This window comes from Thunnus thynnus, chromosome 7 (assembly GCF_963924715.1).
Source record: "Thunnus thynnus chromosome 7, fThuThy2.1, whole genome shotgun sequence".
NCBI lineage: Eukaryota > Metazoa > Chordata > Actinopteri > Scombriformes > Scombridae > Thunnus > Thunnus thynnus.
Window position 1 is genome coordinate 20,116,257 of NC_089523.1, and position 19,551 is coordinate 20,135,807.

At 39.8% G+C, this 19,551-nt stretch overlaps 1 protein-coding gene across 2 annotated transcripts in view; it reads left to right on the top strand.

Moving 5' to 3' along the window:
- Positions 1-19,453, top strand: part of ppp1r37 (protein phosphatase 1, regulatory subunit 37) — a 44,673-nt gene extending 25,220 nt beyond the window's left edge. For both annotated transcript variants that reach the window (XM_067594801.1, XM_067594802.1), the window contains 11 exons: positions 650-695; positions 809-909; positions 4,876-4,995; positions 6,602-6,752; positions 6,949-7,104; positions 8,281-8,393; positions 10,840-10,981; positions 11,083-11,249; positions 11,413-13,096; positions 13,203-13,288; positions 14,389-19,453. In XM_067594801.1, the coding sequence (XP_067450902.1) occupies positions 650-695; positions 809-909; positions 4,876-4,995; positions 6,602-6,752; positions 6,949-7,104; positions 8,281-8,393; positions 10,840-10,981; positions 11,083-11,249; positions 11,413-13,096; positions 13,203-13,279 (2,757 nt within the window). In that variant the 3' untranslated portion in view covers positions 13,280-13,288; positions 14,389-19,453. The remainder of the gene's footprint in view (positions 1-649; positions 696-808; positions 910-4,875; positions 4,996-6,601; positions 6,753-6,948; positions 7,105-8,280; positions 8,394-10,839; positions 10,982-11,082; positions 11,250-11,412; positions 13,097-13,202; positions 13,289-14,388) is intronic.
- Positions 19,454-19,551: the final 98 nt, after the last annotated feature.

Here is a 19,551-nt window from a genome sequence, read left to right on the forward strand (position 1 = left end):
GTTCACTGTAAATCTGCATATACAAGTAGCAGATCAGTGACCAGATTTCGGAGCAGCCAGACAGGCAGAGCAGAGATACAGAATTTGTTTTACTTTCAGTTTGAGACAGACTTTGGATGAAGTTATTTTAAATACGAGGATGCGTCACTCTGTTAAACTATCTTTCGTTTCATCTGGCCGCTCCACACTATGCTTTTCCTGTCTGCAGTTTAATGTTATGCACACGCTTAGTTGCAGAAAGCCGATTAGAAACATGTATACATGGCAGAGTAATCAGCATTCTCCAGGAGATATCAACCTGGGGAAACCAGGTTTCTCATTTACTTGACAATTAATAAATCAGCTTTCAGGAGAAAACTGACTGTAACTCGGTTACTTAAGTGCATATAAAGGCATTGAGTGACACACATGCAGTAGGAAAACACCAGAGGTATGTTCAGCAGACGTGTCCTGCAGATGCTTTTCTTTGCAGCAGAAGTTCACAAGATCTGTGTTTTATCTCCAATTTTGATTTATTCAGTTGCCTCCTGTGACATAAGAAAGTTTCAACATGTGAAAAGCAAAGTTTGCTTCCATGGAAGAAAACACAAACTCAACTTTATACAGCTTTCTTTTTCTTTGTTACTGACACTATTTTTTGTTTCTGTAGGAACTGAAAGACCTGACACAGCGAAATGAATGCTTAGATCTAAAAGGTAAGCACCACAACACACCCAGACAGTCACACATTTAACTTGTGGGAATCACTAGTTGCTTTTTAATGTTTGGATGATGTGTTGACTAGACTTGTGTGTGCGCATTACTTCAGGTGAGAAGTTGGACTACAAAGCATGTGAGTCTCTGGAAGAGATTTTGAAGAGAGTCCAGTTTAAAGTGATCGACCTGGAGCAGACCAACCTGGATGAAGATGTAAGAAGATCCATCTTTGAAAATCATTCTGTGTCTCTCTCCTTCTCCTCCTCGCCGTGTCTGTCACGCCTGTCTCTCTGTCTCCTGTCATTCACTCTCTTTTTCACTGTTATCTTTCTGCCTTCAGTCACACTCTGATCCTCTTGTCCATGCTTGCTGCACTAGCAGGATGTGGAGTGTTTGTCATGGTTTTTTCTGATTACTGCAGATGTCCACTTGTGTAAACACCATTAGGGACGTTTGGGATGTAGACATGCACAGATAGAGACAGTGCTGCAGTGTGGAGCAGAGGGACACTGGCCCTGGCCACTTCCTGTCACACAGACCTCCAAATATACTATAAACTGCATCACACACAGCCACAAGCTCTGCTTTTAGCTCTGCCAGAGTTACACAGGATGAGTCTCCTTAGGGTAGAAAGGGTCACTTTAATTACTGCTCATTATCTTATTCCTGTCGGCGAGGTCGTGTCAGTACTTTCACTCTTTAACCGCAGAATTAATTCAGCCCCAAATCAGCTGCTGTTTTTCAGGAGACTTGTAGAAAGTCAGATACTGTAATTCTAGTCCTGTCTGGAGAGTAAATATTTTGGCAGCTGTTATGTTACTTTCAGGTTTTCAGTTTCATTTTTTTCTGTGAAAGTGAAAGCATCTGAGAAAGCTTTAAAACTGTTATAAACCAACAAACATCATATATGCTCCATCTTAGGAGCCAATAAAACAGAAGTTTAACAAACCCCTGATCCATAATAATAATTTTAAAAAATCTGATTTATTAGCAAGCAATTAGAATCTCCATTAAAAGTGTTTTTATGGATTGATGTGTAGAGGTTGCATCTTCTCCCTATTTGTGAGGTTTTCCTCTGTTCATTCAGAGTTTCTCCCACTTTCTAGAGACATACGAGGGGGGAAAATTCCAGGAAGCCATCAATAGCACAGGAGTAGGGCATAGTTATTGGATTTGCCTCTAGGTAGTGTATGTCTACAGCTTGAGGAAACTAAAATTGGGACTGAAAGGGAGCAGAGTTGCTACTGTGGAAGAAATCCAGGAAGAAACACAGGAGGCTTTGAACACAGTGATAAAAGATGACAGCTGTGACAGGAAAGGTTTCCAGGAATGAGAGAAGCGCTGGGACAAGTGTATTGCATCTCAAGGAGAGTACTTTGTCATTATAAGTCTTTCTGTAGTACCTTTCTAATCCCCTTTTTTGAGCAATTGGATCTCCCCTTCTGTAATTCAAGTTGATTTGGATAATGGAAATTTAACTGAGTGTTATTTTCTCCCTGTGTTTTCTACCTGGGGCATTTCCCATGTTTCCCTCTTATATATGCTGGAATAGCTCCAGTAACCTGACCAGCCAGACGGTTTGTTGCACAGAAATATCTGAGAAGTCGTCCTTGGCAACGGTTTAGAAAAGGGCAGACACTTTCAAAAAATACTTGACATGTGATTGGATAAATCATCTGTTTATCACCGTCTTACCTTGCAAGACAGCTGTATTCTCGATGCTGATTGGTCTGAACCACCAGTGGTTCGGACACAAGTGTATAATTTGAAGCCTGACAAGATGGATTCTCCTGGATGTCACAAGTCCAGCTGTAATAGCTCTATCCTCACAAAATGAAATACACAAATTCGTCACTGCGTCATGGTGAACTCATAGATTGTACACAGTTGCATCTAGAAACATGTTGCCATGTAATTTCGCTCTGCCTGCAGCCAATCAGATATAACACTGAGAAGTGTGTCACTTGAATAATAAAGGCAAGTGAAATGTCTCCTGACGATGGCAACCCACTTTGGTTTCATAGTATAACAATGGTTGAAGTTTCAGGTGACTGACATATACAAGCAGATATAAAGATCTTAATTTTTAATATGCAGTAATTAGGGGAAACATACAAGCATTTTTTTTCTGCTCTTTTAGGGGAGATTTTCTGTTTTTCAGCACTGTGTAACTGACTCAGTTACTGACTCATTAAGAACAAGATCATTGTGTAAACACATAAAACCATAAACTATTGGTACACTTATTGACACACAAAGCTATCATCAATAAACAATATTGTATCACATCTATTTTTAAACACATCTGCATTAGATGGTACACATGCACTGTAGAGACACACATACCAGAGCTTCACATAATCCAAAACACGTTGCACGGTGACTTCTTTCACCCAACATGGCACGCTGCCCTGGAAATGTGAATGAAGTAGATGAATGAGTCAATGACTGAGTCACCAGAGTGCCGCATCTCAGTCTGAGACTAGTGTCTGGCCTTGGGCTCGGATGAAATGAGAAGCTGAAAGGAGAAAATATTGAGGAAGTGTTGCTGGTGGAGGCAAGAATAGAGGAAGGTGTGATTAGAAAAGGAATCAAATGGGGATGTGAGAGGATGGGTTCTTCTTTTAGATGGGTGTGGGAGACACTGTGCAGATGGCTTGATTTGGCAGCGTCTCATATCTGCAGCAGTGCTGTCTTGTTGGGAATGATATGGGAAGATGAAAGGAGAAAAAATAGTTTTTGGAAGATGCTTTTAAGACGTGTGGGGAGGAGCTCTAACACAGGCTGGTTTTTATTGGACTGGATGTGACTCATCCTCCCCCCGCCCTGTAGATAAACACACTTGTGTATACTCAGTAATGTCTCCCAGTATACACACACAAAGGGGGAAAGGTTATGAGACGCTGTGCAGCAGCCTGTCCAGTTATATTACTGCTCATCAGCCTCAGCTAAAGATGAAATCATACGCTTGTACTTCATTTTTATCTGCTAGGCACGTCCTGCAAGTGGCTAAATTTATTGACATTTAATGACAGTTAATGACCCATTAGCCAATTTCTCTGTTGAAATATGCAAATATTTGTTTATAACTGGGTATTTTGTGTTATGAAAGCAAATGAAATGAAAAGAAATGAAATGCAGGGAAGCAAATTACCAGCAATCTATCTCCGCTCCAGTACCATCAACACCATTATGAAAGATGAAAGAGATGCTCCCCCACAGCATTACCACAACCAAAATGAGATTAAAACACTCGGATCACATGAGTGCACTTTGACCTCATACTGCATCACCTGACGTTTCATAAGAATCCTGCATCTGTTCCTGACCAACCAAGGTTTTGTGCCCTACAGATTTAATGCACTGATGATTTGGCACAATTTCTATACCTGTAATGAATGACATCCATCACATTATCTCTAGAATATAGCTGAAAAAACTACTCGATAAACCGATTACTTGTTGGACATAAAGTTAATCTTTTAATTAATCAATCCTTCAAGTTATTTTTCAAGCAAAAATGCCAAATATTTGATGGCACCAGTTTCTCAAATGTGGGAATTTTCTGCTTTTCTTTGTCTTACTTTATAGTGAACTGAATATCTTTGAGGTTCGGACTGTTGATCAGACAAAAAAGGAAATTTGAACAAGTCACCTTGGGCATTTTTAACTGTTTTCTTACTTTTAATAGATCAAATAAACAATTTATCGAGAAAGTAAATGACAGAGTAATTCAAAATGAAGATAATCTTTAGTTGCAGCCTTATTCTAAAAATGTAGGTAATTTAGTATTATTGTATATCTAATAGTTAGGAGCTGTTAGACTCTTCATTTGTACATGTTCACTATTTCACATCCTGCTGAATGTGATTTTTGTTTTTGCAACAGTAGACCGTATCCTAGACAGGCTGAACTTGTCCTTCCAGCTGTAGTCTCTTCAGCCCCACCTGAGGCCCTCATGGAAAACACCTCAGCAGGTCTCACCTATCCTGAGGGACTGTTACCATAGCAACCACAGCTGCTCTAGGCCGTATCTTGTAGCATCTCTTTAAGGGATTTTGACACAGTGCCTCAAACTGAGATTTGTTCAAATTGTTGGGACTTTTTACCTAAAATAGCATAATGGTTAATATATGTCTCTATATTTTCTCTTGGCTTCTGTCTCTCTCTGCTTCTCAGGGTGCATCAGCTCTGTTTGACATGATAGAGTACTATGAGTCAGCCACACATCTCAACATCTCCTTCAACAAGCACATTGGCACACGGGGATGGCAGGCGGCGGCTCACATGATGAGAAAGGTGAGAGATCATCCCCCCCTACAGCGGTTAGCATCTTTCATACAGGAAAAGGATGGGAAAGGACCGAAGAGAGCGGTGAAAGTGAAATGTTGACACCGAGATCTTCTTCCCTGATTCTGGTCTGTTTGTGTTTGTTGTCCTCAGCTGACAAAAAGAAAGCAATACAGCCTCAAGTAAAAACTGTGTGCGCTATATGAAAATATGTTGTTTGCTCACAGATTCTACTGATGTGAACTCAATTTTTTTCCTCTACTGGTGTACCTTTGAGCCCAGTTAAAAAGACAGAGGATCTCTCTCTGAGCTTGTGTTGTGCAAAACTGCCGTTTTCTGTCAGCGCTCAGACATTAAAGGGTTGGTCTTTCCTCACTTGCTCTTCCCCGAGTCCTCCTTGTGCCCTTTATGGCACACTTTGACGTCAGTCATCACTTATTACTGTTAAGAATACAAATGGGTTACTAGGCAAAAACCTTCATATATTACTGTTCAAGCAATATATACATGACAAAAACATGAATGTAAACAGCTACTAGTTCTTTTTTTATTGAACAAACCATGTGAGGGAACTGTTAATTGTATGCCAGAGATGTATGGAGGTAGATGAGAGTATAAAGCCACTCTACAAAAGGAAATTTCATACTGGTCGTTGTGTATGATTCTATATTGTTTATCTAGAGTTAATGGTGTAAGAGGAAATGTGAGTCGATAAATGCAGAAAAACATCCATAACCAAATATAGTAAATTGATGAGTGGACAATTAAATGAGAAAAAAATCCTTTTAGTTGATTAGATTGTGGTTGATGTGGATATCTTGGCTTGGCTGAAGTTCACTATGCTCCAGCTTTTCATCACAGTGTATCAGTGTTCAGGGATCTTTTTGCAAAGCCACAAATGTCTCTGAAAGTCATCACAACCTTTATTATTAATATTGTGGCCTATGTATGTGTTTTAATACTGCATTCAATACTGAACATCCTAGAGGACAGTAACAAAGTAATCACAGTTACTAATGATACTGTTACAACATTTTATGATCACCACAATCCTGCTGTAATCACAACTCACTGAGTGAGTGATGCTTATTTGTTGGACAAGCCTTGAGTGTCTGATGATTAATGAAGCTTGTGTATATTTCAGACACACTGCCTGGAGACACCACACGTACACTCCAACGTGCAGATTGTTTGTGTCTTTGCCTATCAATAAAAATGTCACCGCTCATTTCAGTAAAGCTCAATAGATCTTAACACACCAATGCTTTGACAAATGCGTGTCCTTGAATCCCTGAGGTGAGGCCTTGGATTAATCAGATGAAAAAACAGTACGCCATTGCTTTTATCTGCAGACATACGTCATCTTTTCATTCTCATTTGCTCTTTTGAGGATAATGTTGTATGTATGGAGTCTGATGAAACTCAGATCCACATTTAACCACATCTGACCTAATTATCCTACCTGCACTTTAAGAATAATAGAATAAAACAGATTTTCATCATGATAATAAGGACATTATTTCATACACTGTTTTAGATTTGGATGCATACACTTGTTGGCGTGCAAAGCAAATAATGTGTATCTCTGTTGGTGCGCGACTGTTTTCCCCCTCAGACGAGCTCTCTGCAGTATCTCGATGCACGTAACACTCCTCTGCTGGACCACTCGGCTCCCTTTGTGGCACGAGCGCTCAGGATCAGTGGCAGCCTGGCAGTCCTCCACCTCGAGAACGCTGGTCTGTCTGGCAGACCGCTCATGTTACTGGGTAAGACGGGCAGAGTGCCAGGCGGGTGATGGGGGAGGATGCACAAGGAGAAGTGGAGGGGAAGACTTTCACCTGATTGAACATAGAATTTATTTCTCCTTATTTCTGACTTTTTGTTTTGTTTTGTTTTGTGTTTTGTCTTTCCCCCTTTTCTCCCTCTTTATCTTTTCCTTGTATCTTTCATTTTTCTTTTCAGCTACAGCACTGAAGATGAATATGAACCTGCGGGAGTTGTACCTGGCAGACAACAAGCTCAATGGCCTGCAAGATTCAGCCCAGCTCGGCAACTTGCTGAAGTTCAACTACAACATTCAGATCCTGGACCTGCGCAACAACCACATCCTAGACTCTGGTACGCAGCTGTGATAGAACACAATCGGTTTATAGTCTTGTATGTTTTATCCAGGTGGAATTCTTTTGTGATAAAGATTTATTTAACGTGCATGCACCTCAGTACCTTTTCACAAACCCAGATAAGATGAGAGCTTATTGATCCTCAATCCTGAAACTGAAAGAAGTAAACAGAGAAAAACACAGCTAGAGAATATAAGCAGGTTGTTTTAAAAAGCTGTGTAAGAATAAATAAAAAACAGAATAGAATAGAGACAATGCACATATTGTGTAAAAGTACATTAAATGTATGTAGTAGTCTATGCATTTGTTAGATGAAGGACAGAGATCTAGTGTTTGAAAGCAGACATGAGTTTTATCATCCATTCAGTATCATTGTTTTATTACTGTATGATAGGACAGGCTTCTTCCCAGTCTTATTATGTTAAATGATTTGGTTTCATTAAATTTGAGAAAATTATTACTTTTCAAGCTAGGAAACAAACAAAAGTTAGTAAAAGTATTAGACCTGCTCTTTTTCTGTTGTTTTTGTTTTATTATTGAATTGACTTAATTGACTGTATTTATTTGGGTTTTTACAGTGCTATGTTGCCAAATGTCCTTGTTGGTAAGCCTAAACATGAAACTGACTAATGAGTTAATGGCAATGTCCAAGTCTTGATGGAAAAAATGTTTTTCTGCTCTGCTTTCCACCATCAGCTACATATTTTTCTTCTACACTTGATTAACAGATGTACACAGAGCACTAATATCATTCTCAGCTGAATTTAGACTATAGTAGTTTTTGACAAGTATGAACAAAATGTATAAAGGTAGAGCTCAGGCTCATTGATAATTTGTTTTTGTAGTTTTCCAGGAGAAATACCCCAAATAGATCAGTTTAATTGATTTGTTTCCATTCATCTAAATGTATTGTGTTTCCTCTTGCAAGTTAAGTTAGTTTACAGTAAATGAGGTCCTCATGCTGCTCAGAAATGCTTTCTGTTATAGAAAATGAAGTAAAAATGCAAGAAAATGCAAATAAAGTGCTGCTAATGCAACAGACTTCCTCAGATTAGACTGTACAGTTTGTAACATTTTAGTCCACATCATATACAGTATATTGTGATATTTTTCGAGTAAATCCAGACGGTCTGACTCTGTCTGTGTTGGTGCCTGTCTCTGTTTGTCATCACAGGTTTGGCCTATGTGTGTGAAGGACTAAAAGAGCAGAGGAAAGGCCTTGTCACTTTGGTGCTATGGAACAACCAGCTCACACACAACGGCATGGGCTACCTCGCTGCTGCACTGGTACACACACACACACACGCACACACACACACACACACACACACACGGAGAGGCAAAACACTGCCACACATTCACCAGAGGTTTTAAGAGGAAACAACTGGCTCTGTGCCCTTAATTTGTTTACGTGTGTGTGTCTCTGTGTGAGAGACAGTGGTGTATGTGTGACACCCCAGGCAGAGAGAATTCAATTTTCTCCTCATTACTCTATCAGTGAAGTGATCAAAATAGAGCTGTGTTGTTTGTTGAACCTCTTTTCTTCTCGTATCTGTTCGTGTTCGGCAGCTGTACATGTTGTACTCTAGCTCAGTGTCCTCTATGCCTGGTATGAGGTTTTGTTTATTTAATGGATGCAGTTTACCCATAAAAAAGTCTTCTTTTTTCATGAGTAAACTCAAAATTTGTAATCCAACCATTTAAGGAAGGTAGCTGCTTGTTTGTTTCAGAGTTAAGTTCAACTGAGATAGTGAGAATTATATGTTGAAGACAAGATTTTCACTGAGAAGTCGCACAGGAAGCAAACAAGATTAAGAACATTTACTTTAACGCTTTTAAACTGAGGACTCATATTTGCATTTCAACAGCTACCTTTTAGGGTGACAGGTGTGTTGGTGAGAGATTAATGAGCGGTCTAAATAGGTGTTATGTGATTTGACCGGGAATTTCAATCATTACTACACCTTACATTTCATGCAGTCGTATCTTGCTCGGTGAGCAGATGTAGGCTCAGGCTCGGGTCTTAGTGCCGCACCATTTCCCGTTTGATTTCACGGCTGTGTGCTATAGATAACCCATAACTAAATTCATTGGTCTCATTTCTGTTGCTGAGTGATAGCATCATTATCTTCACACTCATGTTTTCCTCGTAGGAGATAAGTTTATTGTTTTAGTTCTACATTTAGACCCTGATGAGTCATGACAGTGTCAGCCTTGACAGAGGAGGATACACTTTTTCCTGCTGTTCTTGCTATTCAAATGTTTTGTCATGGTTGCGCTGTATAAATGGAACCACAGATGGTTTTATTAACATGGCATAAGTCACATAATAAAATGGCTTTAATACATTTTTCTCCGTTTATCAATACTATTTTATGAAATTAGATTATAGTAGTGGACCGCAAGCAGATATTGAGTGATATTCCTACAGTTTTAAATGTAATGCATACAAATTCTAACTTTTGTTTGTTTGAGCAGTGAGGTTTGACTGCTGCTCATGTTTAAAAAGCTGTTAACCCAGAATTTAGAAGCATATTTAATTTTAATCGTATAATTTTTCACAAACAAGAGTTGTCATTTGAAAAAAGACAGTTGTAAGAAGAACTGTTGTACTTAAGTGGAAATGTATAAACTATTAAAGAATCAAACAGCTGTAATTACATTTCCCTCTTACAATTATGTTTCTGTATTAACAGGAAATGGTGTTGTTTACTGCTTTAGTCCATCCGCATATCTGTCTGTAGAGTTTCTGTATAGTATCTGATGCATCCCTGAGGCAGGAAGTAAGAAAAAAAAGATCTGCGAAATAAATCCTTATCGCAATGATAGTTAAAGCAGTTGTAAGTAGGTCTTTATACACAGAGTAGAAGGCACTTGGAGCTGCAAGGTAAACTAATTTACTTTGAGATTTGTAGCAGTTAATGGACGTAAATCAATCATCAGGTGTTTGAGTGAAGTAATTGGTAGATTTCATTGAACAACAAGTTTTAAATCTGAGATTTAACTAAACTAAAGACTAAAGAATGCCCTCACCATCCTAGATGTTGTTAATTATGGACAACTGAGACATAGCAGGCCACTTATTTCTAGAAACATGTGATTGTTTTCCTTGTGGAACATAAAATACTGCATTTTCTGTCTGATGGTGGTTTTGTCACTGTGGCTTGCGTGACAGTGCCGAACACACAGAAATGCCTAAAACCTCCAAACACACTGATAAAGAACATCCCATGACCACTGTGGCTGCTGATTCATAAGCTCAGAGATAAACACAGTGTAGATGGTTGTGTGCAATGAGGTGGTAATGTTGGTCTTTTAACAGTTGGTAATATTAGGAGAAAAGGCCTGTACACTGACAAAATGTGTAGAAAAATAAAGATTTTTTTTACATAGAGAAAAAGATGTTGACATAAAAAGTGCATGTTTTGTTTTTAACAAGAAGGAAATGAGCTGCTCAAATCAAAATATAAAGATGCCATAAAAAAACTGTTTGATCAACACTCGAGGCAGTTAAACAACCAAATGAGGATATAAAACAGACTGTACACAAAGCATTTTACACTCACTGTAATATTATCTTAATCTCATTCAGTTACAAAGCTTATTCAAGTTTGCCGCCAACATACGCTGTTGGCTGTAAAAATGTCGGTTTATTCTAAACAATGTGATTTTATTACTAAAGTCTCCCATTGCTAAAGAAACCCTCTTGATTGTCCTCTGTCATTTCTCTCAGCCTTGCACCCAGAGTCTGGAGACTCTGAACCTCGGCCATAACTCGGTGGGTAATGAAGGGGTTCACAAGCTGAAAGACGGACTGATTGCCAACCGCTCTGTGCTCAGGCTGGGCCTCGCCTCCACCAAGCTGTCCTGCGAAGGTGGGAACTGGCACCCATGTGCCTCTGTTTTCGTCTTTGTGGAGGATTTTAGCTATTGTGCATTTTTTACTTGTTTCAACTCTCTGTCATGTGTGCTGTAGGAGCTGTTGCTGTGGCTGAATTCATCGCTGAGAGCCCCAGACTACTGCGACTGGACCTTCGAGAAAATGAGATCAAGACAGGTGGACTGATGGCTCTGTCGCTTGCCCTAAAAGTCAACACCTCTCTGCTGCGTCTTGATCTCGACCGGGAGCCCAAGAAAGAAACTGTGAGCATGGGAATAAATAATATTATGTGCAGATAAAATTGCAGACTAAAGAATGGTACTAAGTAAAAAGTGATTGTAGGAATTGCTCTGATTTAGTTTTGTTTATTCTGATCGTCTTGTGGTTTTGGTTCTCTGTTTTTTTGGGGCATTTTTTGTCTCCCAGGTGAAGAGTTTCATTGAGACCCAGCGTGCACTGCTTTCTGAGATCCAGAACGGCTGCAAGAGGAACTTCATCCTGGCCAAAGAGAAGGAGGAAACGGAGCAGAAGATGAGGCAGTCTGCATCCATGGCTGAAATCGCCACAGAGGATGGAACCAGAGAAGAAGAGGAAGAACCAGCATCACAGGAGAAAGGGGACAAAGAGGGCAAAGAAGAAGAAACAACAGGAAGCAAAGGACAGACAAGCAGCCAATCAGGAGCAAGCTCTGAGACGAGCGTTCCTCAGATGACCCTGGAGTCAGACTCGGATACTGAGGATGAGGAGGAAGAGGAGGTGGTCACTAAGTCCTCAAACTCCTCCTCTCGTTCAAACCAGACTGCTCCTCAAACCCAGACAGGGGTCGCACAGCCCCCCCTCAGTGCCTCACGTACATCCCCGTCTGCCTCACCTACCGGCGGGCCGAGTGTCATATCAGGCATCACCGTCACAGAATCCACAGCTCCTCCCGGCACGCCTCCATCCCCAGGACGCTGTATATCCGTCTCAAGTCCAGGGAGGGGTCATAAGATCTTCATGGTAACTCGGGTGGAGAGCCCGCCTGAGCAGCAGCAGCTACAACTCCAGATGAACGCACCTGCAGCTCCCAGCCAGGCTAAAGAGACCTCAAAGAAGCCTTTAGACGCAAGCACACAGCAGACACAGCCGCCGCCCACATCTCAAACACAACTGAGTTCACCTGCTCCGTCAACAGACTGTCCCCTGACAGAGCAGAGTCCCGTAGCACGTGTGGAGCCCACACTGAATGCTACACAGACCCACACACGAGAGCCACAGTCTGAGGACGTCATAGCTAGCACTTTAGACCCAAAAGTGACAGATCCAAGTCTACAAGCACCAGCCCTGCCTTTAAGCTCCTCGCCGGTGCAGGCTGTAGCATTTCAGCTCACTAAGGAAGTAACAGAAAGCACTAAAAACCCCCAACCTGAGCCCACTTGTGTAGAACAGCAGCTTGCTGAAGAAAAGAAGGAGGAAGAGGTGCAGAAAGAGGGTCTACCAGAGGAGGAGAAACATGTGATGGCACCAGAAAGCGCAGAAGGAGAGCGTAAACCACCATTAGCATCTGCACTTGAACAGCTACAGAATGAGCTAGCATCTGCGTCAGAGGAGACCCAGTCATCGAACCAAACAAAGAAAGACGACGAGGCGCTTCCACAGCAGGAGAAGCAGGAGACGCCCACCAGCCTGTCTGAAAAACCTTTAACAGAGGAAGAGGACAGACAGCAAAGCCAAGAAAAACCGAGTCTAAAGCCAGACGGAGAACAGCAGCAAACTGCACCAGATGAGAAGGAAGTAGTGCAGCCTGTTCTCTCTGTCCAGACTGACGAACAGGCACAAGGAGGATCACAGGAGCCAAATCCTCGAGCAGGAGAAGCCTCAAAGAGCCCCGCCATATCCTTACCTGCCTTGGCCGGATCTGAAGCTGCTGCAAGTTCAAACTCGCCTTTCGAGGTGGAGGAATCGCCTGATGAGAGCTCTGCGGATGAGGGCGAGTGTTTCGGTGAGGCTCTAATCAGCGTGGAGGATGAGGTTGTGAGTTCAGCTCTGCCCAACGGCCTGAAGCCTGAGTTCTCCCTCCATCTTCTTGACCCTGAAAGCCCCAAACCAGGCAGCTGTGTGATGGAGCACGGTGAGTCGCTGTGATCTCTGATCTCTGCTGTTTTTAGAGCAGGTTTCAAAGTGTTTCAAGTGTGAAAATCTTGTTTAATAATGTGAGTTATGTGTCATCTGTGCAGTGAGTGTGAGCTGCGGACAAGACCTGGAGGAGCTGCTGCTAGAAGCCAGTTTGGAGACGGGGAGAGACGCACCATGAGGTTGTGAGGTAAACATTAATCTTTCTGTAAATTTAATAGGAAATCACAAGCAGACAAAGATTTATACGTAATGTAAACTTTTCATGAAACATGGACTTCATCTTTTTAAATCTTGTTTTTCCATCACCGGGACTTACTGACCCAAAACTGAACTTGTAGCCGCTGCCCTGGGTTTTGCTTTTTTTTCCCCCCACTGTCCTCCATTTTGGGAGCTAAATTTCAGCACCCTTCAGGAGGTGGTACAAAATCAATCACATCTCAGCTACAACAAACATGACAATATAGCAGCAACCACCATTTCACTGTTGTGTTGTACATTGGTGAGGATTTTTAAAACTTTTCATAATGAAGAATAATCGAGAAACGGCAATGTCTGTTTATCCGTCTAGTTATTGTCATTGTTTATCTGTTATGTCGTTTTGTCTTTTCTGTTTTCTGTTGTCTTCTTTTACTCATTGTTTTATTTTTATCTGTAATCATGAATATGTTTACTTATTTCTGTTTGTCTTATTGTCTGGCTGATGTGTTTGTGTTCTTGTGGCGGGGGAGGGGAACCAAAAAAACAGGAAAATACTTGTTGTATATCTTGTTCAATTGTTGAATAAAAAGAAAAAAATCTAATAGACGTACATCCGATCATTCCTGTTTTCCTGTTCTCAAAGGTTCAGGTTACAAGAAGTTAAGTCCCGGTAATGTAAAAACACCAATAAATTGTCGTACAACCTCATACAAGTAGATGTTTTTGTTTTGTTTTTTAATCCATCAAATGAAACTACATTTCAACAAAACAAAACTACCTTTCTCTTCTTAAACAGTATCTCACAGATATGATAACTCAAGAACTAAGGCTGGCATTATCCTCAAAATGAAACTGAATTTATGTGTTTGCACAGCCAAAATATCAGATTAGCAACTGAAAAACAAAGTGCTGCATTGGCCCCAGATGCTGCAGTGTGCACAGGCTGGTCAGGGGAAAGACGCTAGAGAGTTTTATAAAAGTGTGTAATATTTCAGCTGAAGTTAAAACATCAAATTTGTCACTGAGTTTGGTTTAATGCATGTACTCCACTACATTCAGCACTAATTTATGTCCTGTCTTCTACCACAGGGACTGCGAGGACAGGAGGAAACAGCTCAGATAGTTTTGTCTGGCTCTACTACATGACTGGTTGCCCCTACAGTACAATCTTCTGTCATTTCTTTGACTTTATTACCAAAACAACCGTTCCACAAAGGACACGAGGACCTGCTGTTACAGTTGAAGCTCTTATACAAGAAAAAAAAACAAATCACGGAAAGGACAAAATCATCTTCTCGACCTTGGCTGTGACAAATAAGGAATTCTCTACATCCACACTACATCAACCACTGACACACACGTACATATGCACATTTAGTCTGAGGAAAAGGGGAGAAAAAAAGAAATAAAATCACCCTGTTATCACTACATCTTGTCATTCTGCAGTCTTTACCTGTGAGCAAGAAAGAAGAGCGATGAGGGGGGGGACAACTGGGGGGAGGATAAAACACTAACCAAAGACTGACCTTTCTCACACCCCTGCTTGCTCTCTTGTGTAGATATCCACTGAAGTTGGGGAAAGTACAAGCAATTAAACTTTTGGGGGGGTTTTTTGACACAAAGACATACAACTTTAAGGTTGTGTTTAGAAAGTGGGGCTGACAGCACCACTCAGAAGACACACGGACCCTGCTGAGCGGACCTGCTGGCTTTAAACACTTGTTCTAGAGGTGGAAGTGGGTCACTGTCAAAGGCTTTTATATCCAAGGAAGCTGAAGATTTCAACACGTCTGTTTAAATGTTTCGTCTGTGTCCCCACTCTCTACTATTATCCCCTCGTAAAAAAAAAAAAAAAAAAAAAAAAAAAATTAAAAAGAAACCTCTAAGGGACCTCTGCCAAAGTGACCTCCTTCTTGTCTGTTTTCTCGTCCTCTGCTCACTTTGGCCCCTCAGGAATCAGCGTCCCCCATCCTCCCGTCAGTCGGAGCTGCAGCTTCCTCCCGCCTGCCTCCGCTACAACAAAAACTGCTTTTTTTTTTTGAAAGAAAACTCAGAACTTCTGCGAATGTTGGAAAGCAAGACGTCTGCCTTTTTGGTTGAGTTATTTACAGTAAAGAGGGGAAAAAAAAAAAAAAGTTTTTGTTTCCTTTTTTTTTTTTTTTTTTTTTTTTTTTTTTCTCTGCAACTTCAGACACTATCATCACTTTGTCCGACCAGTCGTCGTTGTGATTTGTGTGAAACTCGTCAGAGCGTAAAGAAAAGCAGCTTGGTCTGTGTCGTGACCTCCCCCTCTCCTTCCTCTTGTGTCCCTCGGTCTTCCACCGGTACCTCTCCTCTGCTCCAGCTCATCATCATCATCATCATCATCATCATCATCATCATCATCATCATCATGTTGCCTTCAGCTCACCACTTCACTTCACACTCATCTTTGTTTCTGTTTGGCTGCTTTGAGAAATCAGTTGTTTTTTTTGTATTTATTTTATAGCTATATGAGCCTTTTCTGATTTATTTCCCCTCCCCTTCACCCCTCCTCATTTTATCTTTCTTTTTCCATTTTTGGGGGTTGCTTTTAAAGATCCCCCCCCCCCTCTTTTTTTTTTTTTTTCTTTTGATGTATATTTCAGATTCAGACTAGAGCAAATATTTAGTTTTGTTTTGGTTTTTTTTGGGAGGGGGGGACAGGCAATCTGTGTTGGGCGGAAAAGGTAAATATGATAGTTGACTACGGTAGCAGTCGGGGTGCAGTTATGAAAGTAAACACAAGGAAGCAGCAAACATAATGGTTCTCCTGTTGTTTTTAGTGTAACACTACTCTGCTGAGTGAAAATGTGGCCACAAGGGGGCGCTGGCAGTTATGGTGTTTTTCCCTACAGGAGACAACTGAAAGATATCACATACAACACACCGTTCAAATCCAGCTCCTGTCCTGAATTTTCCAGAGCAAGGCAGCGAGACTTCACTTGAAATGTCAACTTCATGTATGTTTGTGAAGAAAGCCGGTTTTCCATGCTCTGAATTTTTCCTGAAGTAGATACAGGCAGGTGTGTGTGTGTGTGTGTTTTGTTGTTTTTTTTTTCTTTTCTCCTGGGAAAGAGCAGTGTTTGATGATCCTCCTGCTCTTCATTCGCTCCACCCAACAGATGGTTTTGAGAGCTGAAATCATTGTTGCTGTGCTGCCCCCACTGTTTGTAATGCTTTAATTTTTAGAAATTTTTAATAATTTGTTAACTTAATTGAAATGTGCTGGTAATCACAAAGATATGTATGGCGAAATTTGTTCCTCTCAAATAAATGCATGTAATGACTAATGATATGTCTGAATGTTTCACTGAAATTTCTCAAGTTTGGGACTTTTTTTTTTTTTTCTTCTTCTTTTTTTTTGCGAATTTTGTATGAGAAACGGGAGAAGTCTGTGTTCAGATGGAGTTTGGTTGGGATATTTGGATACAACTGATGACTTTCAGATGTGTGTTGCAGAGAATTAAATCAATATATCACTTCTATAAGAACAGTACTGGTTAATAAATATACATGAAAAAGTGCAGTGCCTATAGGGTTTTCTTCACTTTCTGTTGATTCAGTGTTGTAAAACATAAAAATGTGAAAAAATTCAGCTAGGGTTGAATACTTGTTACAGGCGCTGTTTCTGATTTTGACACTTATAAGGGAACTAATACAAAAAACAAAGCCTGGTACTGTATGTGTGTGTGAACATAAAGGGATAACTAAGTATATTTAGTACTATACTTCAATACAGTTTTGAGGTACTTGTTATTTCCATTTTATGCTACTTTACACTTCCACTCCACCACATTTCAGAGGGAATTATTGTACTTTTTACTCCATTACATTTATTTCACAGCTATATTTACAAGTTACTTTTCAGATCAATATTTTACATGTAAAACAGTTTTATTTGTAATTAATCACTGCAGAGATCTGTTTTCATCCTGACATTAAACGGTCTCTTTGTGTCCATCAGTGTCAAAAAAATCCACATTAAATCCTCTTTAGCTCACAACAAAACATGACAAATTCCAAGAGCGGTGAATACTTTTAAAGGTACTTAATATCTGTATGCAGCATGTATTACAAATAAAACACTGACTGGGGACATTTTGCATAATGAGTACTTTTAAGTAAATTTAGCAACTAGTACTTCCATACATTTACTGAAGTAATATTTTTAATGCAGTGTTATTTATTTTTATTCTGTGGTATTACTACTTTTACTAAAGTAAAAGATCTCAATATTTCTTCCACCACTGGAGAGAAAACACATCTCACATTACACACATTTCTAAAAATGTGTCTTTGCTTTGTCATAATGGTTCATTTATTATTTAAAAAAAAAATTTAAATCCACTTTAATTGAAATCTACAACACAGTAAAGTGTGCGACAAGTAATACTTTCCAAAAATCACTGTATCTTGACTAGGGCTCATAAAACCAAAACCAAAAGTGCATAGTTAGATAGTATTAGTGAGATAATGTGTGTTTTTGTAATTTGGGTGAACTGACCTTTAAAGAAACAAAACAAAAAACCAATATGTAGACCCACTGGTGTGATGTGGTGGTGAGGGGTGATCGGGTTCACGTCCCCCTGGAGTGAGGGTGTGTAGCGGTGGTAGGGGGTCGAGTACAGGCCGGGGTGGGAGCTCTGCTCTGTATGTATTACTGTAATTCTCCTCTGAAGGAATTCCAGACTGCACTAATCCACTGCCGCCCAATAATGCTCCAATATTACAGGGAGGGGAGATTGTGAGAAAGTCAGAAGTTATTAAAATGTGATTTCAATAACCCCCCCCTGACACTTACAGACGGTCCCAATGGGAAAATATAAAAGGGGGATCCTTTGTTATTTTGTCTTATAACACCTCAGAATGAAGCAATGTCTACTTCAGCAACTCAGATATTACATTTATAGACTTCTAATTGATTTTGCTGATGACATTTTGTAAAGAAACTGGTTTGTAGCTGGATTATGTTTACAGAAAATGTTTTTCTAGTGTAGCACCTTTTAACTTTAAATGTTAAAAAAGAACAAATGCTTAAAGTCACTGTTAACTTTCAGCATTAAACCAAAACCTCAATCTTTTCCTGAACTTATTTAAGTGCAGTGATGCCTAAACATAACCATAAAACAAGTTTTACTTCTGTATGCAATGTTACAAAGATGAAACACGGGAATAAAATCAACAAGACAAAAACCAGTAAAATGGACAAAATATAAACTGAATCTAATAAAATGTCAAGTACAACTAAGCGATACAAATGAATTTTAAAAGATCAGTGATTTTAAGGAAGATAATGATTTGATGAGCCTGACCTTCGTGTTTTAGTTGCTAACAACTAAGACACGAAGGTCACTTGAAAATAAGTGTGAGTGTTGCAGATTTGTTCAATATCAACACTTTGTAACCAGCCAGATACATTTATTAATAACTTTTCTTCATTATGTGGTTTGATAAGTGGAATCCAGGCGGCAGATTTTATTACAAAACTTCATTGTAGGAGACGGTTGACTCCTTGTCATATGTTGCATTTGAGTTGTGAGCACTGATTTTGAGATTTTTGTTACAATTTAATAGCTTTTAGAGGTCAGACACACTCAAAGTATCTAGTTATGTCAAAGAAAAACAATGACTAAAGACACTTAAGAGTGATATCAATCTTCTCATCTAACTCTCATCAACAAAGAGAAAAAGTTTAATTCCCAAAATGTTGAAGTATTCTTTTATTAATAATTTTTAAACATTGCACAGGATTCTCGGCTTGACTTGTCTCTATGTAAGTGTTTCATTTTTATCACAAACCAAAACATTTCCCATCACAAAAAGTGTCATTTAAAGTGATTTTCATGTTTCACTTTTTTGTTTCTGAGCCTCTCTTTTTATTGTTTGTCAAGGTTTTTCTTTTTCTTGTAAAGCAGGACTTCACACTACTGTAAAGTCAGAAAAAACTCACATCACAGTGGGTTTAATCTCTTCTGTTTTAATGCCTTTTCACACACAATCCTGCCATACGTCCAGCGATAAAGCAGCTGGATTCTTGAAACAGTTCAAGCGAGCACCATAAGTTTTTGGTTTTATTGCGTTTTTTGGAGTTCCTGTAAGATTCCAGTTGAAATAAAACATTTGCTAATGTTCAGTCGGCCTCCTGTTTACTGTTTCTTTTGTGACTCACCATAAAGCCAGAGGAACTCCTGAGGCGCTGTCTCTGTACACCGGTATAAAACATGTGATTGT